Source organism: Rhagoletis pomonella, unplaced genomic scaffold (assembly GCF_013731165.1).
Source record: "Rhagoletis pomonella isolate Grant_MI unplaced genomic scaffold, Rhpom_1.0 Rhpom_scaffold_00007, whole genome shotgun sequence".
In the NCBI taxonomy this organism is placed as follows: domain Eukaryota; kingdom Metazoa; phylum Arthropoda; class Insecta; order Diptera; family Tephritidae; genus Rhagoletis; species Rhagoletis pomonella.
Window position 1 is genome coordinate 30,655,002 of NW_023458561.1, and position 26,561 is coordinate 30,681,562.

Below are 26,561 nucleotides of genomic sequence, written 5' to 3' on the forward strand. Positions count from 1 at the left end.
GAGTATCCTATGCATACAAAGAGGCAATGCACTGAACAATCCAATAAACCAACAGTTCCGTGTTTTGTATAGTGTTTATCCTTTCGAAATGCTCCTTCTTGCGACATTCAAGTGCTTGTAGGTTTGTTTGCTATTTTGCTTGTTTTGCATGTTCATATTATGTACGTATGTGTAGATAAGTAGCAAGTAGTTAGTATGAAGAATAATGAGTACAGCACTTAATTCACGATAGTAAACATTAATAGGCATATTTTGTTAGAAAACCATAATTAGAAAAAGACAGCGATCAGCAAAAAGTTGAGTAAAAAAGATTTCCAATACATTCATGTCCATTGTTCATTATTATAATGAAATCAATACTGAGGTTACTGTTAGTTAAATGTACAATGTAATAATGTAAAGTGCTTTGTTTGCTTGTTTGTTTAGCATCCTTATTGTTTTCAAGTAATACTCCTTAGAAGAAACTCTTCAAGAATCCAGCTGGTCCAGCCTGCAAGCGGGAAATTTAATCAATTAATTTTTATTCACATATTAACTAAGAAAACGATACATATCCAAGCTAACAGATTGAGCTTATTATAAGCGTTATAACACTTATCATAAAACAAAGAGTTAAACTGGCTCCTTGCAGTTACATTTATATGCATTTTTTGGCTGAAATATTTTTATGGTTTTGATAAGAATTCACCTGCAACTAGAGACGTTCAAGATGGAGTATTCAAGGCAAACAGCAGGCTCTGTTTCAATTTGGGTGGAGAAAGGAGACTCGTCGTGCAAAAAGAACCCTTGCAAATGGCATGAGTAGGAGCGCTACTTCGAAATCCCTCAATGTTGACCTATGGCAGGCCTTACCCATGTCCACTCAACAAGTTAAGGAGCATTTACTCTCCCTGCTGCTTCCATGCGACTAAACTCCCAAAGGAGATAAAGAAGAGTCAGAAGTCAAACAACTCAAATATTTAAACATGGCGCAAGTAAACCTACAAAATTCTAAAGTAGCTTCAGACATTTTTACAGAGAAGTTTCATGAAGTTCGCTTTGACAGTGCCTTTATACAGGAGCCATATATCTCTGGGTACCAGAAAAAGAGATTTCTCATTTCAGAATGTACTTCTGCAGCACTCACTAAAAAGGCGCAAACTCCAACCATGAAGCCTGTTAACATCATTTGGTCACCGGAACACAGTACCAGCTATGAGAAATCAACTGGCAGATATTCTCACCAAAAATGGGCTATATAGCGATTCAAAGAAATAGGAACTAGGAAAAAGGAATCGGTAAAGCCTTTCTTACCGGCCACTGCTGGGCAAAAAAAAACCTGGAAGATATGTACTTATTTGCTCTGACCAGTGGAGGTTCTGTAACGAGGTACAGGAAAAGGCGCTAGTGTGAAGTCTTTACTAGGCCCAGGCTTTGCTTCCTTAGATCAGCTTACCTAGAATACGTGACCTAAATAGCATTCAGCTGTGGTCATTGCCTAATTTACTATTTGCATTATGCATTTGCATATGTGCCGTGGACTATTCCCTATACAGACTTGATTTTTAATCTCTTACTATCGAGCACGCCGATATTTTTCAAGCACTAGCTGTGCCAGAAACAGGAAGATATTCAGCCTTATCCTGAGTTTCGCCCGAAAATATTGACCCGAAAATTTCTCATCCGCCCACAGTAAATACATGGAAACCAAGAGTGAAAAGTGAAAGTGGGGAAAGGGCCCTCATCAACACGTGTAATTATAAGAAATAAACTTACATCTTGTTGCTGCTGCGTTTGTGCTTGTTTCACTTTTGCTTGAGCGATCTTTAAGGCTCTGAAAAAAATAAAATAAAATTAACATTTATTTAGAAACTGTAACTAAAACTCGTATATCGCGCATTGGTTTATCGTATGCGTACTGTTGTAAGTCCATAATAGTTTTCTCCTTAGCGTTCTGTTCCTCCTGGGACATTTGCACCAACTGAAGCAATCGTTCGCATTCGGTGGTAGCCTTTTTGTGCTCCTCCTTGGTATTTTGTAATTCCTTGACGCAGCTATAAATGAAGAGAAAAATCGCGTTAATATTCCCAAAATGTATAATTTGTTAATAACTTCTATGCAACTTACGCTTCCAGCTGTCGCTGTGTATCCATGAGTTTCTTATTGAGTTCACCGGCTGCGGCAGCACCGCCACCTTGCGTCTGCAACGATTTCTCCAACTGATCCATTTGTTCCTTTCGCTTGCGCAGCTGCACATCGAAATCGGCCATTTTCTTCTCCTTCTCTTCGATATCCTTGCGTTTGGCTTCGATTTGTTTGCGCTGCTCTTCGATAATCTTGCGTTCGCTCTCCGTTGCCTTTGCTTGGTTGTCGATTTGCTTGCGCACCTCTTCCAGTTGCTTTTGTTGCTGTTCCAGCTGTTGGCGTTGCACATCGGTGGCAGCAGCGCCGGCATTGCCAGCTTGTTGCAGCTGTTGTACTTGTTGTTGCAGCATTTGTACCTGTTGCTGCAGCTGTTGAACCTGCTGTTGTGACGTCTGTAGCTGCTTCGCTTGCTCCTGGTTCGACAGCTGGAATTGCAAATATTATTGAATGAATTTAAAAAATGCACAAGTTTCGCATTCAGCGTTCCCACGCTCACCTGACTCTTCTCCAGCTCTTGTACCAGCAATTCCAGTTGCTGCTGGAAGCGATCGCGCTCCGTGCATGCAGCTTGCAACTCACCTTTCACCTTCTCCAGCTCTTTCGAAACTTCTTGGGCATTACCAGAGACTTGTTGTTGTTGCTGCTGCTGTTGTTGTTGCTGTTGTGCTATTTGTTGTTGCATCTTCTGCATTTGTTGATGTTGTTCTTTGATGTGTTGGTCCATCATCTGTAAAATGGAAGCAAGATTATTTATGTGCCTACTTCGGAAAAAAATCTCATTGCTGTGATTTTAATGTTTACTTGTATGCGTTTATGCATTTCTTGTGCGGCTTTGTCGGCCATTTCTGCGCGATTCTTCTCCGCTTCGAGCACCTTACGCCACTGTTCGACCTCTTCGCGATTGGCGCCACTCGCTCCAGCTGCGGCACTGGCCCCCTGCAGCGCTTTTTCTGATTCCTGCAATTTCTGTTGCAGCATTTGGATTTCCTGTTGCATGGCCTGTATTTCTGCTGGCGCCGCCGGTGCCGCGGGATGGCCGTTGCGTAGCTTGCGGTTCTCTTCACGCGCCTTCTGCAATTCCGTTTCGGCATTTTGCAGTTCTTTTTGGAAATTCATTAAAATCTCTTGGCTCTTCTCTAGCTGCAGCACCAATTGTTCGCGTTCGATGGCTAGCTGCTTGCAATCGGCTTCCAATTTCTGCATGTGCTTTTCCAGTTGTGGATGCGGTTTGTCGGCGCCATTGCGTCCCGATTGGCGTAGTGACTCCTTCTCGGCCTCTGCCTTCTCGAGACGATCGTGCAGGCGGCCGAGTTCGGCAGACATGCGTTCGAATTCGATGCGTGTCGATTCGTTCGCCTCCTGCTGTTTGGCCAAATGCATCTGCGCCTTCTCCAACTCCTTGGCGAGACGGCCCGCTTCCAATTCGGTGGCATCGCGCGACTGTAGCGCCTTCTCGAGCCGATCGCGCAATCGATCGATCTCTTGGCGCTCGCCCGCCGACATCGATGCGCGCACCGTATCGCCAGGGCTGATGGCCGACTGTTGCTGCAGACGCAATCGCTCCACCTCCTTCAGCAGTTTCTCGTGCTTGTCACGTGCCTTCTCGCGCTCAATATGCGCCCGCTCCAATTCGCTACGCTGTTTCTCTTGATTGGCCAGTAGCTTAGCAACCTCGCCCTTGGACAATTCCAATTGCAGGGTGGTCTCATGCAGTTTGGATTCCATATTTTGAATCTCATTCTCAATCTTTTCATACTTGTCTTTGTATTTCTCGAATGATTCGGACTCGTATTGCGACTTGCCACGTATGGTCTCCAGTTCCATGAGGGTCTTATCAAGTTTTTCACGGAGGCGCTCATTCTCCTCCTTAAGGCGGCGGGTCTCACGTCCAAATGTATCGGTGTCCTGAAGTTTACGCAACTCCACTTGACTCTTCTCATAACGCTCGCGCATCTTCTCCAGCTCAACTGCATAGTGCGCTGCTTCCTCTTTAGCGGCTTCCACGCTGACGCTCGCTTTCGTTTGTGCGGCATGTGCACGCTCCAATTCGTACGAGACACGCTCCAGTTCCGATTGCAAATGATCCTTTTCGCCTTGCGAACGACGTAAATCAGTTTGCAGTTTGTCGAAGCGTTCGCGATTATGATCGAGTTCGACGCGTGCATTGTCTTCGCTCTCCTTGGCTCTGCTAAGCTGCAGCGCAGCACGATCACAGGCTTCTTGCAGACGTGTGCTCTCCTCCTGTAATTTGCGCAGATCCTCGCGCGCTTTGGATGCGGCCAGAGAGGAGCGTTCGGCTTCCACCTCAAGGCGTGCGCGATCCGCTTCGGCAGTATCACATCGCGATTGCAAACGGTAGATTTCATTCTGTGCGCGATCGTATTTTTCAAGCATCTTTTCGAACTCCTTATTCGAGGTGTCCTTCTCATCGATCAGTTTCTGACTGGCATAGAGCGCTTTGTCCAATTTCTCTTTGAGTATTTCGACTTCAGTGACGGCGTCATCGCGCTCCATCTGCAAAGAGGCACACACATTAGTAGAGAGGATACGTAAGGTGTGGATAGGTTCTCAGAGTAAATCTCCAGTCGATTTGATTATATGAGACGGTAATGTTTAATAGTAATTACGCTCGTCTATAGTTACGATTTAAGGGTAGATTAGAACACAATTTACAAACAGCCAATTGGTAACTTCAATGCATGCGAATTGAAATTGAGTTGTGATTAAGTGACGCTTTCAGAGCTCAGCGTTTATGTTAAGCAACTTAGAAGCCAATTCGTACAATGCGCATATAGTTATGTAAAGTACTTATAATATATGTAACTAGTTAGTTTGGTATTTATGTTCGTATGTATGTATGTATGCATGTATATGGTATAGTATGTAGTTATAGAGATGTGAAGAAGTTGAAGGTTTTGTGCGTTGTGGTTGTTCAAATAGCAATCAAGTGCTTTGCGTGTAGGTATGTGATTGTGCGTGAATGTTTGGATGGGGGCATTACCTGTAATTTCTGTTGTATGGCGTGCGACTTTTCATAACGCTCCTTGAGCACTTCCAAATCGGTTTGCATAGCCTCTTTATCGCGCGCCGCTTTCATCAGTAAGGTTTGCGATGATTCGGAGCGTTCTTTGAGTGTTTCCAACTCATCGGAGAACTGATCCCGCTCCTTTTGTATACGTGCTAGTTGCATCTAATTTTGTGTTCGTTTATTTTTTATTTTTTAAAATTTTTTTTTTTGGATCAAGTTTACAAATAAAATATTCATATACTCTTATGTAACATAAGTAAGTATGTAGTTATGTATGTATTTACAATAACAACATAAAGTTTACGCCATTCACATATACATACAAAGTATTAGTTGTTATAGGAACAGTTTTGGTTTTGGTTTTAGTTTTAGTTTCAGTTTCAGTTTCAGAGTTAGAGAAGTTATAGCTGTAGTACATTTGTAAGTAAGTACATACTACACATATACATATGTATGTAAGTATTTGTTGCAGTATTAGTAGTTGACAGTTATATTAAGTAGGCATAGACTATGCAAGGAAGTTTTTATTTTTTAAGAAGTAGTCGTTCTTCGTTCTCTGCTATGTAAATATTTATGTATGTACATACAACGACTAAGCTAATGTGTTTAGGTGCACATACACATATGCATGTATGTATATATGTACATATGTGTAGCCACTAGCTCTACATACCTGCGTCTTCTCCAATTTCTCGCGTATGCGATCCGTATCAAGTGTGAGCGTTTCACGTTCCTTTTGCATGCGTGCCGCCTGACCCAGCGCCTTGTCCAACTGTGACTGCAAGTTGTCATAGTCATAGGTAAGCTTCTCCTTTTCGAGTACCAAACGTCGATTTTCAGCAATCGATTTGTCGAGCTTCTCCTGCAAGTGATCGACCTCGTTCTGGGCTTTATCCAATGAGTTCTGCAGCTTCTCCTGCTGCAGTTGTGCCTTGCCCAGTGTGGCCTGAGTTCGTTCCATTTCTTCCTTTATCTTCTCCACCTCCGAGAAGGCCTATGCGAATGAGAAATGTAAACATTTTTGTAACACCAGAAAAAGTGGTAATGATTCAGCCAATTAATTGAACTGCTATCTGTTTAGAAATGGAGAAATCATTGTGGGTGTGAAATGCTGTCGCAAACTTGCACTCATGAGCAACATATTAACTCGCTGAAGGAAGATGCCATGACAAAAAATTATTCTTCTACTAGTGCAATGATGGACAAACAAACACAATTTTGTATTAAAACAATAATAAAATTTATTCTATATTTAGCATCACATAATTTATAACATGTATCCTAACAAATGTGAAGTTAATTTTATAAAACTCAAAATAGCGAATCCAATATGGCGTCCAAGAATTCCAAATTTGTTTTTGAATCTTAATAAAATTTGGTATTCAGATGTTATAAGTTGGTTCATTACAAATTTAAAATTAGTTTTCGAAAATACAATTTATTATTTTTAAATAAATTGACAGTCCAACTGATAGCTGTCAACTGTCAAACTTTTAATTTTTCGTGAAATCCGTGTCTAAACACCTAATCAGTGGCATTTTCAAAAATATTTGCTTTTTATTAAGGACCATGAAAGTTTATTTGACAGCAGTCAAATGTCAAACTATATATTTCGTGACATTTTTGGATTTAGCATGACAGTCATGCTACGATACTACAGTTTTAGATATTAAAATTATAACATTTTGCGCGTAAAACATGGCCTCCCGGACCACTCTAGGACGTAGTGAAATCCAGAGATTTAGTGCTTTATCCCCTACAATATTAGTAATAACAATGGCCTTGTTAGATAGATCTTGAGCAGCCGTTTGCTTGAAGATAGTGAAGCCAGACTCAATTATTTCCTGTGAGAATGCCTCTGTCTGGCATTTTGGAAGCATGCGGCGCTTTAAACGTACAAAGTAATACTTCTAACAAATCCAGGTAAATACTTTAAACATTCCTGCGCACACTTAAAGTTATAAAAGCTTATTTTGCTGTCTGGGCAACTTTGCTTTAACTGGGGTATGAATTAGTTCTTATAAAAGTTTTAACTGCATTATTCCCATTTTGATAAATTCAAGGCTGTATATCGTCGTTTAAAGTGCAAAACCGCGTATCAACAAAATGCAAAACCGCGTATGTGAAGTTGTAGAAATTATTTTCTAGAGCGTAAAAACACTCATATTTCTAAATGGTTCTCTTTTTTATCAAGCAATCGCATTTCTGGCTAGTATATTTCCGGACGAATGGATAAGGATTGAGTCAAGAGCTTGTGTGAGCAAATCCAACTTTTGGCAGCCAATGTCAGTTACGCGGTTTTGCAGAATGACGACGATATGTATATGGTTATCTTAAAGATATCCGCAGAGATATTTGCTAAACTTTGAACTCAATACTTACCCGATCACGATCGGCATGTATACGTGAAACACCGCTCTGGGCTTTCTCCAGTTCTTGGCGCAAACTCTCCTGTTCACCTTGTGCATTTTCAAGCTTCGCCTTCAACCGGTAAACTTCACCCTGACTCTTCTCCAGCTTCTCCTGCAATGCTGTAGCCTCCTCACGAGCACGCTCGGCATCCGACTGTAAAACGTAGGAGGGGGTAAAGGAAAAGGAAAATAATATATATTTTATTAAGTTTTTTTATGTCTAGACGATAGCTGCATAGCACAAGAAGGATTTTTTAAACAACTACAAAAATATAAATACTTGGAATTTACTAACTAAATAAAACGTAGGAACGAATAAGAGTTTGAAATGAAAATGTTTTCAACAAAGAAACGAACATTGCTTTTAGTACGCAGGTGTGTATGTACGAATATGGAACACAGTTGAGGTGGAAAGCGTCAGAAAGAAAAATTGTTGGTGACAGTAACAGTGACAGTGGTGCGAACACGAGCAATGCAATGACACAAAGAGACGAGCGATTTAATGCAACTTTTTTGTTTGATTGTTTGCGATATGTACAGTGATGCGCGTGCGTGCTTATGCATTGCTTTAGTTTTTTGGTATTTATTTATTTATTTTTTCTTGTGATTGGAGAGGTGACATTTATGCACGAGTGTAGTTGAAAAGCGTTACGAACATGTTGGAGAGCTTAACACAAAAGCACGATTTGATTTGTTTTTTTTTTTTATATGAGGGCGATGATTTGCTTCAAATAAACACAACATTCACAACAGATTATCCAAGCTAAATAGACATGATCCATACAATTTTTTACATGGTTATACATTTTAATAATTAGCTAACAAGTACAATTTGCACTGGAACAATCAAATTATGAGGTTCTTATGCATTCTTTGTTTTAATATTTTACTAAATATACATATGGGACGAATGTATGTCATTGAGCAAAACTGAGTCTCACAGATCGCTCTGTACTATTGGGGGAGGTTATCCTCCTAAAGGATAAAGGATAAATCCCAAACGAGAAAAAGCTCTGCGAAAGATTTTAGACCAATTAGCCTTGTGTTGTTGATATTAAAGACCACCGAGAGAATGATTGACATGCAGATATAAAAATAAGAGTTTAAAGAAAGCGATTGCGCACGTCTAGTTAAAGGCAAGATCAATGGAAACTTCTTTCGATTTTAATAATGCACTACAAGACGCGATAGTAGAAGCCCTCACTAATTTCCGAGTCGAAGACAACTTTCTTTTTGCATGGACTCCGACAAGGGCGTATTCACGCATCCTTTCTCTGGGTTTTTGTCGTTAACGACATCCTGGATTAGCTAAAAACGAGAGGCTGCTGGGACATAATGTCAAAAAAAAAATCTCAGCTGACTGTGTATGATTATATGGAGGGATACTTAAATTTAGTCACTAATTTATCTGATAGCTGCGGACTTACTATTAATCCTGGTAAGAAGGCGCTCACTTTGCTCTCTGAAAGAGAAATACAAGGTGATACAAGGGTGTTATGGATGTTGTGTTTTTGTTTGATTCTGTTCAGACAATTGGCACTGCAGGCTTTGGCAAACTTAATCATGGAGCGATACTCAGTTGAATAACGCGTAAAGCTCATCCAAACATCTTATGAAGATCGTCGTTCTGCAAGAAGTGCATTTCTCGAATTGCATGATTTTCATTTTCAAATAAACGGATACGTTAACAAATAGAACTGACATATTTGGAGTGGTGAAAACCAATTTGCCCTTTAAGAAATTACTATGCACCCACAGCGAGTCATTGTTTGTTGTGGGTTTTGGGCTGGCAGAATAATCGTACAGTACTTCCTCGATAATGATGCCAGTAACGCTTAAGGCACTATACAAATACACAAACATCCCAGAACATAAACTTCTAATAGATACAGGCATGCTCACTGGAAAATGCAGGCTAATATGATGCCTGCATATGCTGGGAATCAGGGTGGATGACCTATGTTGTTTCTGTGGCGCAACGGTGGAGGCAACATTGCACCTGCTCCTTTAATGTGATGCCATATCGAGGCGGCGACTAAACAGCATAGGCTCAATGTGGCCAAAGAAAAAGCGCATACACACGCTTCTACCAAAAGCTCTTCTAGACTTTGTGGAATCAATAGAACGTGTTGTGGTGAGTGAAGGGTACCAACTACTTAGGTCGCGGTGCATACCTTTTTTATATCTACCTGTCTAATACTTTTACAGTGAATAATGAACGTTATCATAACAGCTAGATGACATGGACTTGGACAATATGTGGTTTCAATTGGACGGTGTCTGTTGCCATACAGCGCATGAAAAAATGGCTCCATTGCGAACGAAGTTCGCAGGAAGCATTATCTCATGAAGGTCAAATGGCAAATGGCTGCCGAGATCTTGCGATTTGACACAAATGCACTTATTCCTCTGGGGCTACGTGGAAAGTATGCTATACGCCAGAGGTGAGGAACGAAATCATACCCATTATAAATGATAAACAGCCCATAATTTAATATATACATTTGTAAAATACTGGACGTATGAAATCGTGAACAGTTCAATTATGCTTTATGGAGCCCGTTGTCTGGTATAATTAACTAGAAGAGTCTATGTGCCCATATTGGGATCAGCGGGTTGCTCCAAGATCGCTCCTACTCTGGCGCCTAAAATTCTGCTTAGCGTTGTCACCGCAGGCATTGCGGACCGGGCTGCTATAGTCTGACCGGCATCAGGCTAAGAAGCACTCAGGTCTGTTTCAACTCGGCGTATGGATTGGGAATGGTTCTCTGCGAATTCCAACTTCATAGAGAGTGCTAGCTTCTAAAACAAAATACCACGTATACCAGTAAACATATTTACGGTTGCAGGTAGAATTGGGGTAGGTGTGTTCAGTCAGGAGCTCTCTGTTAACCACAAGTTTTCTAGTATTTACATAAAATTGATTGCTCCAGTGCCACGTAAAAGCTTCAGCAAAGCAGCTTTAGCGCAAATTCACATAGCAAAAAACATAAATTAAGTTATTTTATAGAAAAAAAAATGTATTTGCAAACTTAGAAAAGTATATGTTTAATTAATATTCGCAAGAGTTGAGCAAAAAGATGACAAAAATATCTTTCCTTACATATAACTCGTTTGCTGGAAGAACGTCGAATTCTAGAAATAGGATCTTAAAGGTTTTGTTAGATTCTTTTTACTTGAATGCAAACAAATAAAGTTTTACTTAGACCAAAGTTACCAATTTTTGAAGGGTACTTAATTAAAAAAAAAAAATAATTTTTTGAATTATGACATTCTGCCAGCAAACGAGCGATAAATGTATTTATGCGAAAATAATTAGTGGAAATTAATATCAATCGAAAATGTTAGTTAGTATGGCATTTGTATTGAAAGATTAAGTGAGAACATCAGATGGATGTAAAGTACAGATGTATGCAGGAATTACGAAAGGTGTTTCAACGACTCAATGACATGTCAATACGAAAATACGAATGTACGAATGCTTTCTTTCTATTATCAATAAGTAGACGATTAAGGATTTTGAAATACATATGCTGCATGTTAGTATGTAGTTATGTACTTTTAACGACAGTATGGCATGTAAGTATTTAGTAGACTATATGTATGGAGGATGTATGTATATAATGTATATTGATATACTCAAAATGAGGATCTTGAAACTTTGGATACTTGTTGTTTGCGATTTTGGAAGCAATTACTCACAAAACGTTTATCTGTATCGCCCTATAATATGAACGTAAGCACAATACGGTTATTTGAATTGTTTGAAAATAACCATTAGAGAGAATTAGTTAAGTTTACATAAATGGTTGTAGTTAGGCAGTAGTATGTAGTAGTAGTAGTAGTAGCAATAGCAATAGTAGTAGGTAGTATTAGAGCAATACTTGTCAATTATTTATATATATTATTTTATCATAAATATTTTAAGTATAAAAATGAAACTGTTTGAAGGTGCATATGTGTGAGTGTATGTATGTATGTTTATATGTGAGTTTGGTGATGAATCTTTGAACTTTTCTGGGTGTAACTATCAGGTTTCCTACGTCAAGAGTACAGATTTTGCCAAATATTTACTTCAATTCTTTATATTGTTTTGATTCTCACTATCTCACAGGGTATGTGAGTACCCTGCAAAAAATATGACTAATCCGGCATGATTTCGGAATCACAAAGAATACCTGAGCAGCTAATACCATTTTTGATTTCTTTGTATGGAAGGAACTGCTTCCATGTTCGAGCAGGTCCTATGAAGATACTAACAGTCGGTTTCACCCGCAATTTAAGTTGAAAATTATTTTTTATTTACGTCCATTTCCACTCAAAATTCAGAAAATTAAAATAATTTTTCACTTAAATTGCTTTCGTGAAATTAGCTGTAATTGTTCCCTTTCATACCCGAATGAGTATGAAAGCGAGTAGTCGTTTTGAAAAATAAACCTTAAAAATTTCGCCAGCTGAGATTGGAACCTGCGACCACAGGATTGCCAAGCGAGTACTATGTATACATGGCAGCCCCGTATTTAATATTTCATTGAACAAGTGCGCAGAGATACATATGTTTTGTTAGAAATTAATGCCGAATTGTATCCCATGGACACTAATTCCGGAATACTCGCCTTAAAGGCTAGTAGGGGCAGTAATAGGGTGCTACGTGCAAAATAAAAACATCCCCCAAAATTTCAAAAAATACTTAAGGATCGCTACCTGGGTCTGATAGAGTTTAAATAAAAATAAAAAATTGCAAATATTCCAGCGCCTAAAATTTGGTCTATTTCACGGTGCGACAAAACCCAAAAATTTTTAAAACGCACGAAAGAATCGATATACTCACGAAACTATGGGCATTTTTAGTTTTTCACTTTGACGTCAGGATTTTTTTTCAAAGGACTTTGAAATTTTAATGATGTGATCAATTCAAAAATTTTCTTAAAAAATCAGTGCAACGTAGAATAAAAATAGTGGTACCAAATGAGAGAGAAAATTCTGTATAATTTAAAGCAATAAAATAAACGATTTTTACGGGTCCGACCCATTGCATTTTTTAGAGGTTTTGGGGGAACTACACAAAATTTTTAATATTAAACAAATTTTAAATAACCAATTGGGTAGTATTTTTTGAAGTCTCCTGAAGAGAAACAGAGCTTGCCGACTGAAAAATATTGATTTTCAAGGATTCTAGTTTAGTCTTAGGCTATTCACACATTTCTAGGGGGTGAGACCGAGAATCCGTGTTCTTGCCGAAATAAGGGCCACTCTAATGTACATATGTATGTATGTGAATACTTCTTGTTCTGAAAATTTTACAAACTATTTATTCGAATATTTAAGTATGTGCATGTGTATACAAGTAAGTTTTAAAGGATTTGTTTATCGATTTCGAAACTTTATTGCGCAAAATTCGTATCGCATCAGTTGTTATTTATAGAAAGCCCGTCGATCATCAATGACCACTTCGTAGAAGCGCAACATACTGGATTCCCTTCTGGTCCCACCAAATGTAGAAAATTTTTGCCATGGATATTCGGCTTTGGCGTCGATGGTCTGGGTTCGCCGTGCTTAACATACGCCTTCTGATGCTTTGAATTGTTGTAATGAACCCATTTTTTTGATCGCCAATCATACTTTAATTAAAAAAATACTTCGCTTTGTATCTTTGAAAGAGTAAGGGTCTTGCTGAGGCAAAACATTCATTAAAAATTTCCTCCGATTCGGCGTCTTCGCGCTCCATGCCGGTTATGTCAATATCACCACTTGCGAAATATCGGAACCACTACTCACAGGTTGAAATTATTGGAGCATGCTCTCTGCTGTACTTTTCTTCGGATGGCAGCAAAATGCCAATACATTGCGCGAATCGAGTTTTGTAGACACAAAAGCTGACATGGTTGTAGCACGAAAAATTTACATACACTGTTTATACTTTGATGAAATGATACAAAGTACTACAAAATGTGGTTAATATGAATTTGGTTGCAACCTTGTCCGGTATGCTTAAATATTGCTGGTATCTCTCTGTTGATAATCCTTTAAAATATACTTATGTACAAGTATAGCCGATAGATACTGAATTCTATCAAATGTATACGTAGTTTGTGTATACGATTTTTTTTGTAAATGTTTTTTTCTTTTTTACTTTTACAACATGTAACACACTAGCACTGTGGTGCGTTGTGAATTTAATTTATTGTGTATTGATTTGTGGTGATGCATTGACACACAAGTAAATATGTATGCATGTAAGTGTATGAATAATTTTGATTTTATGCTAAATAATTGATTAAAAATTACACTGAGATGCGATATTATTCGTACATTACGAAAAAAAAGTAAAATCCGAAATAGACAAATAAAAATCCGAAAAGCATTTTTTTGTTTAACTAAGTATATATACTATGGAATTGTTTCCCATTATTAATTAGATACAAATGGTAAAAATCGAATCAAATCAAATATTAACACCACACTTTCAAGTAAAATTCCTTTCAATCATAAACTCCATATCAGTTAAATGCAATCTAATGTATGCAGATGTGTGTGAATGTATATAGTTATGTATATGTAGTGATGTAAAATACATTAGCTAATATGTAGATATGTATATGTATATTTAACTTTTATATAAGTATATGTTGGTAGATACTGCGGTATATGTAAATATGTATGCATTATAATAAAAAATATGTATGTGAACAAATAATGCAATCGATGACTCAGCAGTCAATACTTTAAAAGTGCATAGTAGTAATAATTGCATTCCTACCTGTGTGACGCGCAGCTCAGCTTGTGTTCGCCTCAGTTCTGCAGCTGCCTTGTCAGCGCGCTCTTGTGCTCGATCCAGTTCTTGTGAAGTTGTCATAGTTGTGCGGCCAAATGTTGTCTAAGCACGGGAGCGTTGTTAATAAAATTTTTCAAATTAAAAGAGAAAACATTAAATTAAGTTCAAGCGTATATCTATATATACATATGTATATATAATAATTTATATGTTTATGTATTAGGGTGGTCCAAAAATTCAAAGGAAAATCAATGTTTTAGAATTTTCGCGCTGCCAACTCCCATGACTGAAGAATATCGAAAATAAAGAGGTCACGTATGCATTTGTTTCATTCTGAAATCGCTTAATAAATATTTAACCGTGCCGTCGGGAAAAGTAAATTTTCTCACAGAATTGCAATAAAATCGTTAAAAACAACTGCCTTTTGATCGAATAAGAATACTTCCCTTTAAAGTTTTAATAACTATTTTTCCAACACGTTCATTATGTGGTCACCAAAACATAAAATAACAAATTTTTGTATATAATAGAAAAGATTAACGGTTATGAATTCATCATAATTTTATGTTTTAAAGATGATGAAAACTTTCGTGGAAAAAATGACTATGAAGGAAACTAAGTGATACATACCAATCGATTTTTTCACCGAGACTCAAACTTGGAACATAAATTTTTACTTGCAATTTTTGTGCACAATTAGAAAAATAAGAATTAGTTTTGATTTTTATATTATAAATCCACATTAACAATTATTTTTGATCTTCATATTATATGTCCGACTTTTATTTCTAAAATCATTCGCTTGAAAGTCACTAAGATTTTTCGCAGTTAAGAAGGTGTTGGGAAACAAAAAATTACTACGACTTATACAAATGTCTTTTATAAGTATGATTTAAAAAATAAAGGTCAGTCACTAATTTTTATTTATGACTTTTATAAATAAAAGTCTTCGATAACTATTTTATCTAAGACGTATAATTTAAAAATCAAAATAACTGTTATTTGCAGATTATTTAGACTAAAATAAAAAATATATGTAATTTTGGATTTATAAAATTAAAGTAAAAAAAATATAAAAATTGTTAAGTAGCGATTTTTTAATAAAAGTTGTAACTGTTATAGTCCCGGGTCCTATTCGATCATAAATTATTTGGTTTAAATATTAAACGATCTCAACAAAAAAAACAGTATCCTTATTTTCGATATTGTTCAGTTGTGGGGAGGGACGAGGAGTGGCAGGTTTTTCTGCAGATAAAAACTTTGGACCACCCTAATATTTAGTACGTAAGCATGTGTAATGATTCTATCGTTAAAGAATAGGAAGCGTGCAATATATTTTTACAGCAGGAAAATTATTTATGTACACATACGTACATAAGTATTTACATACTTATAGTGGATACATTCAGATGTTTGTAGTTGACAACAATGCATTTACAATACAACATTTATGAGGTATGCACTTTTTTGTATATGTACATATGCACTTATGTAAGTGTTCATGTGCATTTTTCATATGCAAGATAAAATAGCGAGAGCCTGCATGCATGTAAATATATGTATGTATGTATGCATGTGATAGATCTTCTGTGGCAATGAACGGTTCAGATTGGACAATTCATATATCTGTGGTCTCAACGCAAAACAACTTAATCCGGGAGGTTGGCTTTAGTATAATGCACCATACCGTTCAGTATTTCAACCAAGGATGAAACATAATCATCATTTTATAAATCTTAACCCAAAATTCACATGATGTATTAAATTAATAACTAATATTTGAGGGCTATTTTTCGCTCAAAAGAAATAATTATTACTTGATTTCTGTTTTTTTTTCGATCAAAATTGATGATTATTTTATGATTTTTATTTTTTTTGCTCAAAGATAATAATTATAACAGAGTTTTAAGAATAAAACTCAAGAGCTATCTATATTAGCGTGATTTCCGAGAATCCCTCTCAGAGTTATTGATACGGCGAATGAAAGCTAAAAAAAAATTCTCCGTAAATCGCATATAAATCACTTTCGATAGGCCTGATAGTTTCTGAGAATTGATTATGTTTTTTTTTGAGAAAATATTAAAAAATTTTAACTTTGAAAAATTAAAAAAATTAAAAAATTTCAATTTATTTTGTATGATATGTAGCTTGTTCCTTTACAAACATAAAATTAAGCCACCAATGAAGAAAATTTATCGATAAATAAAAAAGGAATTAGTGGCCAAATGCAAATACGCAAGAATTTTTTGTATGAAATATAAGCAGAAAAGAGTGCTACTCAGACGCACATGGCGTATGAGTAACATTCTTTCCTGTTAATTTTGTATACAAAAAAACTTTGCGCATTTGCATTTGGCCACTAATTCTTATTTTATTTATCTATCGATTTTCTTCCTTAGAAACTTTATTTTTTTGCTTTGTAATAGAACAGACTTTAACCCAAATGCAAAAAATTGACAAAGAATCCGTTACTTTTTAATTTTTTTTCCAGTAAAAATTTGTTTTTGTAATTTTTTCATAAAAAAAATTGGAATTATTAATTAATCTCTATGAAATTATTAGGCTTAGCGAAAAGTATGTATGTATATGCGGTTTACGGACAATTTCGTTAGCATTAATTTCTCATATTTGGAACCACTTTATTTTTTATGCTGAATAACGGCAACTTGGAAATATCTCGAAAGCTTATTCACAAACAAAAATTTAACTAAATTTTAGGAATCGCCAAACAATTCTACATAGGAATTGGATAGTGGCATACATGAAACATTTCTGCTGTAAGCCAGTGTAATCATCATACATACATACAAAAACATGCAAGCGGCAATTTATGTATGTATTTCTCCTTACGTTTTTCTTTCCCTAGATCCTTATTTTATGTTTGTTATAAAAGTGTAGGTAAGTATTTTTGAACATCATAACGAAAAGCAGTGCATTTAACGCTTTTTTATTTAACTCAGTATCTACATATCAGCAAACACTTGCCCACCTTTTAGTTAGATGATTGAGCCTAAGGAGAACCTTCAAGCCCTGTTTTTACATTTACTTTGCAACTAATTGCTTTACAAGCGGTTAAAGTTGCTTAAAATAAAGTATACATTTTTTTAGAGTAGACCACTTCTTGAATATTTCTAAAATATATTTAATCAAATTTTTCATAAAGGTTGAAGAGTTGGATCATTGGAGGCAAAATAGCGCACAGAAAAAGTGGGCGTGTGTTTTCATAAACGGAACAGAACGTGCAAAACTTGGGCTCCTGGAGAGGCCCCTTTGGATACTCTAAGTCGGTTGCACATACCAATGTGGCAAACTAGATAGCGCAAAAAACCGAAGGCAATAATATAAATATTCATACTGTAGTATAACTAAGGGCCTCCATTTTGGATTTAAGCGATGCCTTGATTATTTAATATTCTAGAAGGCAACTGGTGCGCCTACTTTGGGATACAATGTATCAGTTGGGCAAAGTCATGTGGGAAACTAGAGGATACAGCGTAAATGCGTAGAAAGAAGTTGTTTTTCCAAGTTCTATCCTTAAAATTTACGAAGCGTCCTACATTTCAGCTTCCATCCTTCCATCATTTTCACAAAACACCTTCGAACTATTGCCGATGATAGAAGGCGTTTCTTCTTCGAAATAATGAGGAAGTTCAACTCAATTAATTTTTTTTAGAACTTTTTCCATCGTTTAGTCAATTCTTTAAGCGAGTATATTGAGTATTATAAAAAGGTGTTGGGACATGTAATGAACTTCAATGTAGTGCCTCCACTCTTTGCCATGGCGTATGAGTAACCTTTTCTATTAGAGTGAAATATCGAAATGACTGATTTCTAAAGATTATTTACTTATTTGTGTATCTTTTTAATGATGCGAACTTGATGCTCTCGAAATGATGTATTGCAAAAAATTAGTATGTATGTATATTCAGACATCCACTTACCGATAAACGTCCCGATTCGAGCATTAATTTTTGTACAGACTGAAAAGTTGTGGAAAATTTTAATATTTTTGAAAATAATTTTTGAACACTTCTCTTCTGAGTATGCAATGTAAATATGTATGCTTGTTTGTACAAATGAAGCGCCTAAACTGTACCATTCCAAAGCTTAGTAGTTAGCTCAACAACTAAGGTGCTGGGTTTATGGGATTCATTCGAGCGCTTAAGGTAACAATGAACTGACGATGCTTAGCTGATATTGTAGATACCAAGATAAATACATTTGAATGTATGTCTGCAGGCAATAGAGCATTGAATTTTAATGTACGTACGTTTGTATGTGTGTTTGCATATAGTGGTGAGTAGGTATAGTCGATTTTCACGAGTATATTTAGAAAAAAAAATTGCCTTAGTGCAAAATAAACGATTGTTTTTTGATTGTAACGCTACATACAATCAATTAAAAAAAAACTTGAGTGCAAAATATACTCGTGAAAAAGCTTGTTTCAACCTTCTGAAAAATTTCGGAGTACAGAACAACTCAGATAGGCTTATCTTTCATATGCTGAATAGCAGAATTGTCACGAAATGGGGAATTGCCTCTGTCCAGCTTAGGGTGAGTAGAAATACTATGCAAAGGCGCGTTCTTTCATCCTTTCCTAGAGGCCATCGGGTTATCGCTTATATTGACGACGTGGCGCTCATCATCAAAACTGAGCTGCTGGATACTACGTACGAACTTACGCAAGGGTATACAATGTTATTTAGTAAAAAATTGGTGGGATATTTGCTGTACATATACTGCAGTAAAATCTCTGTGAAGAAGAGAAGGAAACTCTTTCAAAGATAATCTCCTAAAGCAAGTACTTATGTTGCATTGAGTCATGGTCTGGTTTAATTCACTGGGAAAGTCAAAATTAGGTTATAAGTTAGGGTGCGCAGAAAAGGGCCGTCCTTGTAGGAATCCGGACTATGCCTATTCTAGCGTTTAAAGTTACTTATGTATTTGGGGCATCAGATTGCATGCTTCACTACACGCATTCCTCTAAAGGCTGAATAGAAAGTCTTTGAAACAAATGTTGGGTAGTATAGTTGGAGTAGGTATGTTCTTTGTGGAACTCTCCGTTAATATCAAGTTTATGAGTTCATTCGACTAGCTACATGCCAGTGCAATACCAATTAGAAGGGTAAACTTTGACAGCCAAGCGGCAATTAAAAGTCTAGGATCGATTATAGTAGAATCGAAATAACCCAGCGAATGGCTGACTTGACATATCTCTTGGTCGTTTTTGGGTTACTTAAAAATCGTCGTAACACTTTAGGTCCCTCCCCTTTGTGTGACAATATCAAGGCGCACGCCAAAAATATGCGTAAGCGCCAATCTATTAAATAATCTATGGGAGCGACTTATGGTCATTGTTTTGCATTCGCCGGACGAAGATGCTGCATTTTTGGGTCTGATATTTGTTGGAATTTACAAGTTACGTTTTCCTTCCCCCAAGACGCTACTAAGCTTCTTCAAAGAGGCTGGCATTCTTTTATCCTCGCTGAACTGTTTTTATCAATGCCAACAAAATAAAAAGCCAAAACCTCTGAGTTTTCTTGCTCTAAGTATTAAACACCTTTAGACTACCATTTGGTTTAATCGGTTAGTTTTTAGATTAAAAGGCTGAAACTATTTTTTCGTTGGTGTAGAATTCCTCCACAATGCAAAGTAAATTAATCGTATACGCTCACCACTACCACTATATCAAGCATATGTATCTTTATGTACATATATTTATTATTATATATGGGTCAATTCATGTCAAATCGAATAATGGTTGGAATAGACAATTTTTGATGTTTCCGACAGTGTAGGAGTATGATGTTTTGTGGAATGATTTTTAGTCATTCCATATCAAATTTGGTTAGTAGAAAACCCGGTTTCTGTAGATGATACAACACTAATCAACAATAAATCGTACAAAGATCTGACAAAAACAATTTCCAAAGTTAAAAACTTCATAATTTCCCGGATGTCGAGAGTTTAGTTTGAATAAGTCAAAAACTATTATGGTTTTAAGATGAAATTTGGGCCCAAATAAAAAAGGTATACTAAAAAAAAATAAAAAAATAAAAAAAGTAATAAATTTTTAATTCCAAAAATAGTAAGAGAAAAAGCTTATAGACATTTTCGGTTAAATGTTTTATACAATATTTCTATTTAAATATAGTTTTTTTTTACGGATATGCATTTTTGAAGCTTGAATTTTTTTCAAATTTTAAATTAAAAATAAACTGAAATAGGAAAAAAAATTTTAGCATAGTTTAGTTAGAGTTTGCAAAATTGCTCTTCTTACACTTTGAAAATTTCCTGGCAATCCCGCACGCGAAATATTTCCTAACACGTTCTGAACCATTTTTATAACTATAATAGTAGTTATTTGAGATATTCAAAAAATAAACTTGCAAAATCATAAAATTTAGAATTCGGCATAACTTTCCAAAAAACAAATTTTATTTTTTTTCCATTATAAGAACTTCGTTATATCAATGGTCCTCTGCAATAACGGCATAACTCAAAATTTCAAGTTTTTGAGTTATATACTAGATTTGGTCTACAAATAACCATATTTTTCTTACTAATGTACAGTGGAACATGTCTCACATCTATCGTGAATATTGGCATAAGTCAAAAACTTTCGATATGATAGTGATGCTGCTGTGTGAAATAACGGCACTTTTCGCGTTGTGCCGTTGTTCAGTAATATCAGTGGAGTTTTTTTTTTCATTTAACTACTTAGGAGTTGTTACTTATTTCGTACTTTTGTAGTCCAACCCTTACTAAATCTTTAGAAAAAAGTCATAATTTGAAAGCTTACAAATTTTCCCATCAGAATGACTGCAAATAATCCGGAAAAATTGTGTTCCAAGACAAATTATTACTAAATTACGGAACACAAAATCTTTAGCTGAAAACTATGAAATTTTAAGTTGGGTCTTTATTGGATATGATGAAGGCAAAGTTCTGACCAAAAATCCTCTAAATTAAAAAATGTTCGATCCCAAACATTGGGCGATTTGACATACATTTTTACCCATATGTATGAGTTCTTCATGTTCTGTTGATTTTGATAAGTGTTCTAGTGTAAAAGTACTCATTCTTTAAGCTTTCATTCCGCAGGTACATCTGCAATTAATTTTGGTTAAAGTCACGTTACTGTTAACTTATATACAAAAAAACAAGTGATTTGTAGTTTTTGGTATTTGTTATTTTAAGTTTTTGTCCAGTCGGTCATGTGTGTGCTACTCAAACGACAAAATATTTAGCATTGCTGTCAAATATTTCTGGAACTCTTATTACAAGAATGCTTATGGGGTGCAACACAACAACGATGTAGCGATATATGTTTAACATAATTGTAATCGAGCAAAGATACTTTATTTAATGCTATGGTTAGTACAAAATGTGCGCGCCTTTAATATTAGTTAGAACACTTAATTTCTGAACATTTCTTTTATTATTTTATAATTGTTAAACTCGTGATTTTTTTTTTTTAGCAACTACAATACTTTTATATACAGTGCAGTTAAGCGTGTTCGATGATCATAAAGGCTTCGTAATTACTCGAATGTATGCTCGCTCATGAGTAACCCACGAAAAGTGGGTGTACATTAGGGTGGATCAAAAAACAAAATCCATTTCGAAATTGACCGTTTTCCAATCGGAAAAAAATTACGATAGACCAAAACTCTCAACTTCAAAAAACTCTAAAATCATGGTTATTTTATATATACTTTTTTAATTTTCTAGATAGATTTTGAGTATGCAGGTTTGGATGACATCAACTTCAAGTTTCAAGTTGCCAAAAAATCGTATTGATTTTTACTATTTTTTTGTGCTTTTTGGTTTTTCCATACAAGATATGTTACACAGTCGTTTTTTTATGTGAAAAAACTCGTATCACTCTTACCAAAAAAAAAATGGCAAAAATCAACGCGATTTTTTAGCAACATAAGACTTGCACACTCAAAATACTTTTAGAAATTCTTTAAAAAAAAAGTATAAAAGAACCACAATTTGTGTAATTTTTGGAAACTTGGACGACCGTAATATTATCCGATCCGAAAACGATTTAATACGGTAATTTAATATGATCATGTTACCCGACTTTTCCGAACTATTTGAATTTTAAAACCGAAAAATTGATTTTTTTCGCCCCAATCTAATGTCATACAATGTTCACACCCTTAAAGCCACTGCTCGCTCTCTGCCCATGGCTTTTCGTGAGACATTTGTGTGCGAGCATTTATGAGGCCTCTTATGATCAACGCAATACTTCGACATTTCCCTGCTGGTATATGCCACAGCTTAGATTATTTTTTAATGCCATAATCGTGAACTATAGTTAGATACAAAAATGATATTTTTTTTAGGGATTTCATAGAAAAAAATCTTACTTTATGTAGTGTGGTCTGTTCATCTAGCTGCATCTATTTTGGTGGTAGTTATAGTAGTAGGTAGTAATAGTAGTAGAACATAGTTGTAGATAGGTAGGTGGTTGGTTGAGTGGAGTTAATGTGTACATGTAAATAATAATAATAATAGCACAGTAAAACATTATTGCTTTAATAAAAACACACATATATATATAGTTAGATAAGTAAATTGAGTATTCAAGGTAAATATACATATGTATGCAGGTAGTAGTATTTTATTCAAATTTATTTTTATTTTTTTTCGAGAGTTCAATGACCGAATTTCATTATCGTAATTTGTAATTAGCATTAGATTCGATAAAAAGGTTGTTTATGCATTAAAATAGTAGCAGCTATGTAAATAGTAATTTTAGGGTACAAAACATCAAACGCATATTTATATATAATAGATAGTAGGTATATATCATATAAAAGTCTCATTAGAGTAGCATTAAAGAGAGCGACGAAGTTGGCGCGCTTTTCTGTTTTTTTTTTTTTTTTTGGTATGGACTAAGTCCATTGCTCTATACTATATACCTAACCAATCCTATCAATATGCATTCCAGTACCTGTGAGCGTTCCAAATCATGTTTCAAGCGTTCATTTTCCAATTCAAGGCGTGCGATACGTTGTTTGGTTGACTCCCAATCGGCATTGCTGCGTCCCATTTCGCATGTGGCCTTCTCTAATTCCGCCTTCGATTTACCCAATTCACTTTGCGATGCCTCCAACTTGATTTCCAGTCGTTCACGTTCGGTAACGGCACGCTCCAGGCGTGTATTCAACTTTTCCACTTCACTTTCGAGTGCGCGCAACTTGATCTTGTAATCGGCAATTTCACGCTCATGTAATTCACGCTCCTCTTGCTTTTCATGTTCGGCACGATCTCGCTGTTCTCGCAGTTGGGCCATTTGTTTCTCTTTGTCACCAATGGCTTCTTCGAGACTTGTGAGAGCGCCCTCGGAGCTGCTGTGATGAGCCTGCATTGCCGATAGACGTGCACGCGCCATATCCACCTGATTATCCTTCTCTTTGAGCAGATCCTCGAGATTTTCAATCTGTAGGTTGTGGCGCATGAAACGGAAGCCAAGAAACGCACAACAAGAAAACAAAAACGAAACAAAAAAATGGAAGAAACAAACAAATTCCAACATAGAAAACCAATTGTAAATAAAAGTAAAGATAAAATTTATGATAAATTAGTTTATTTTGTACTCAATTCGTTGCAAACATATAAATTTGTTGAAAATTTAAGTACGCAAATTTAAAGTTCAGTGTATGTTTGATTTGGTGTGTATGGTGATGTAGTTGGACGTTGTTGTGGTGGTGGTGGTTTTGTTGTGTTGTAGTAAATTTCATTATTATAGTGCACCTTTCGCTGTAACACGTTGATTTTGCGATCCTTAATCTCCATGTGATCCTTCAATTCGGTGAGTTCACTAGTCAAACGATTCCGTTCCTGCACTGTTTGTAGTGTGCCCTGCGTCTTCTTCTCAATCAGGCGATTCTTCTCCTCAAGGCGGGCGCGCAACTCCTCAACGTCAGTCTGCAACATATTGTAGTGCTCCTCCTTGGCACATAACGACTCCTTGAGAACCGCTATGTGCCGCTGATAGTCCTATAAATTTTACAAAATACATACGAATTTTTTATCAATGGGTTTACAGTTGGCATTATCCACTTTTTGAGGTGAAACTCGAAACTACTCTGAAGTGAGTTCCAAAATACAAGTTTCTTTTGTTTTTATGTAACTAAAAAAAAAATATTAGTAGTTAGAGCGCTTCATTCTAGAAAACTAAACACCCCTCAGACACTTTACTCTTCAACCTTTTTGTGACATATTGAAAACATAGAAAGGATAGAACGGATGAGCTGTGGTTTCACCTGCATTATTTTTTCGAAAGAAACGAAGTTAAAATGAATTAGCCGCTTAAGACGACTGCCGTCTAAGCTGAATAATACAAATCGCTAAAAAAATAGACCGATACATTCGCAGGGATAAGGTCCCATTCCTACTGAAAATATTTGTTGTTTAATTATATTGATAAGTCTAAGCGTTGTGTGTGAGTATATGTTCAGGGCTTGGAACGTGATCAGGATGCCGATCAATGACCAGCAAACACTTTTAGATCTCTCCCACGGATTTTAGACCAACCAGCCGCTCTAAGCCTACATAAATCAAGGGAAGATTGCTTGATAGACCTTACTGTGGGTGCTCATTCTCGACATCGAGGAAGCTTTAACAATAATCTCAGATCCCATATTAAGATTGGGGTCAAAACGGCCCTAGTTGGGTTCACATTTAATTACGTCTGATTATTTCGTAGTTACACTTATATTACAGGAATCTCTGTTAAGGACAAACTTTAGTTTTACTAGAACGTATTCTATTACTATTGTTACGTAATTTTGGTTAATTGTATTTAATTTTTTCAGAAACTTGTATTCGGACCACCCTTTATATGCATGTTCGCAAAAAAAAAACATATTCATAACCAATCAATTACCTGATGTTGCTCTTCTAACGTTTTCATTTTGGCCGCCATCGCCAATATTTCTTGATCCCTTCTTTGTATTTCAAGACGGAATTCGTCCAACTTAAATGCCAACCATGGTAGAATTTGGAAAAAATAAATTTCAATATATTAATTTACTGTTACACAGCGTATTTGTTTGTGTGTATTTTAAAGAGAGAATTTCAGTTCTCTAACGTTGAATGGCAATGAGAAATGTGTGCCTCATTTTTACTTTTTTTTTTTTTCAATGTAACACCAGAGAGTTATGGGCGCTAAAAAATGCATGAAAATGATGAAAATTTGATAAATGTTTAACGATTGAGAGAAGAAGAGCGCGCGTTTAAGATACATAGAGCGAAAAAGAGAGAGTGCGCATATGAGCGTGAATATGAAAGTGCATTCATGATGAGATGAATGAAGATACACATATTTGTTGTTATTTATAACTCTGTACTCTGTATGCGCTTGTGAAAGACGAACAAGTTGAATGCGAAAATTTGGTTGCTTGACTTTTTCTTGCATGAACGCCGCGTCAGGCGTTGACAAACTTTATTTACTTGTGAGCGAAAATTACAAAGTTCGTATAATTCGTTTAGTTTTTTTTTTTTGTTTTTGTGTAGACGAAGGTGCAGTAGTGCGCTTTACAATTTCCAATTGTGTAAATTTTGTATGCATATAGTTTCTATATACATATACGATTGCTTTTTTTGATATTTTCTTTTTGAGTACCTGTTAGTTACTGAAATCAGCTAAATTTTTGTTTCAGTGTATGTGAGTGGGTGGTCAGTATATTCGAAATCGTAAACTGCTTGTGGGTGTACTACAGAGAGTAAGCATTGCCAAAATGTATGAAATATTTTGTTAGGGTTTAGTTTTTTAATTAATTTTATTTTTATTATATTTCAATAAAATTTTAAGATTAATTATAATATTATTTTTTGTATTCACCTTTTGTTTTTTTGTTTTCGTTTGTCTTTAGTAATATTAATTACAATCTTTTATTGATTGTTTCGCTAAATTTTTGAACTCAGCGTATGTATGTATGCATTGCATGTATGTATAAGTATTCATATATATAAATTTAAATATATTATAAATACTGCTTTGTAATTTAATATACTAGTAGATTCAATAAATGCTTCAGTTAGTTACTTTGAATTTTATTAAAGAAACATTTTGCGATATTTGCTATTTGAAATACTTTTGAAAGGCGAATAAAAATGATGTAGAGAAATGTTTGTGATTTGTAGAAACTCAGGTTTCTTATCATTATTCAGGGTTTGAGTTGTTCTCTTTTAGTAGCGAATT

General features: G+C 35.8%; 1 protein-coding gene across 8 annotated transcripts in view; it reads right to left on the reverse strand.

Moving 5' to 3' along the window:
* Positions 1–322: 322 nt before the first annotated feature.
* LOC118742578 (trichohyalin) overlaps positions 323–26,561 on the reverse strand; it is a 141,936-nt gene continuing 115,697 nt past the window's right edge. For 5 of the 8 annotated variants that reach the window (XM_036474752.1, XM_036474754.1, XM_036474751.1 and 2 more), the window contains 14 exons: positions 25,245–25,334; positions 24,110–24,355; positions 23,307–23,795; positions 22,720–22,752; positions 14,324–14,440; positions 7,535–7,717; positions 5,826–6,146; positions 5,126–5,314; positions 2,926–4,638; positions 2,621–2,851; positions 2,107–2,549; positions 1,899–2,033; positions 1,756–1,813; positions 323–490 (listed from right to left, as the gene is read on the reverse strand). In XM_036474752.1, the coding sequence (XP_036330645.1) occupies positions 455–490; positions 1,756–1,813; positions 1,899–2,033; positions 2,107–2,549; positions 2,621–2,851; positions 2,926–4,638; positions 5,126–5,314; positions 5,826–6,146; positions 7,535–7,717; positions 14,324–14,440; positions 22,720–22,752; positions 23,307–23,795; positions 24,110–24,355; positions 25,245–25,334 (4,284 nt within the window). In that variant the 3' untranslated portion in view covers positions 323–454. The remainder of the gene's footprint in view (positions 491–1,755; positions 1,814–1,898; positions 2,034–2,106; positions 2,550–2,620; positions 2,852–2,925; positions 4,639–5,125; positions 5,315–5,825; positions 6,147–7,534; positions 7,718–14,323; positions 14,441–22,719; positions 22,753–23,306; positions 23,796–24,109; positions 24,356–25,244; positions 25,335–26,561) is intronic. The other 3 variants (XM_036474757.1, XM_036474750.1, XM_036474755.1) reach the window with 2 other exon arrangements.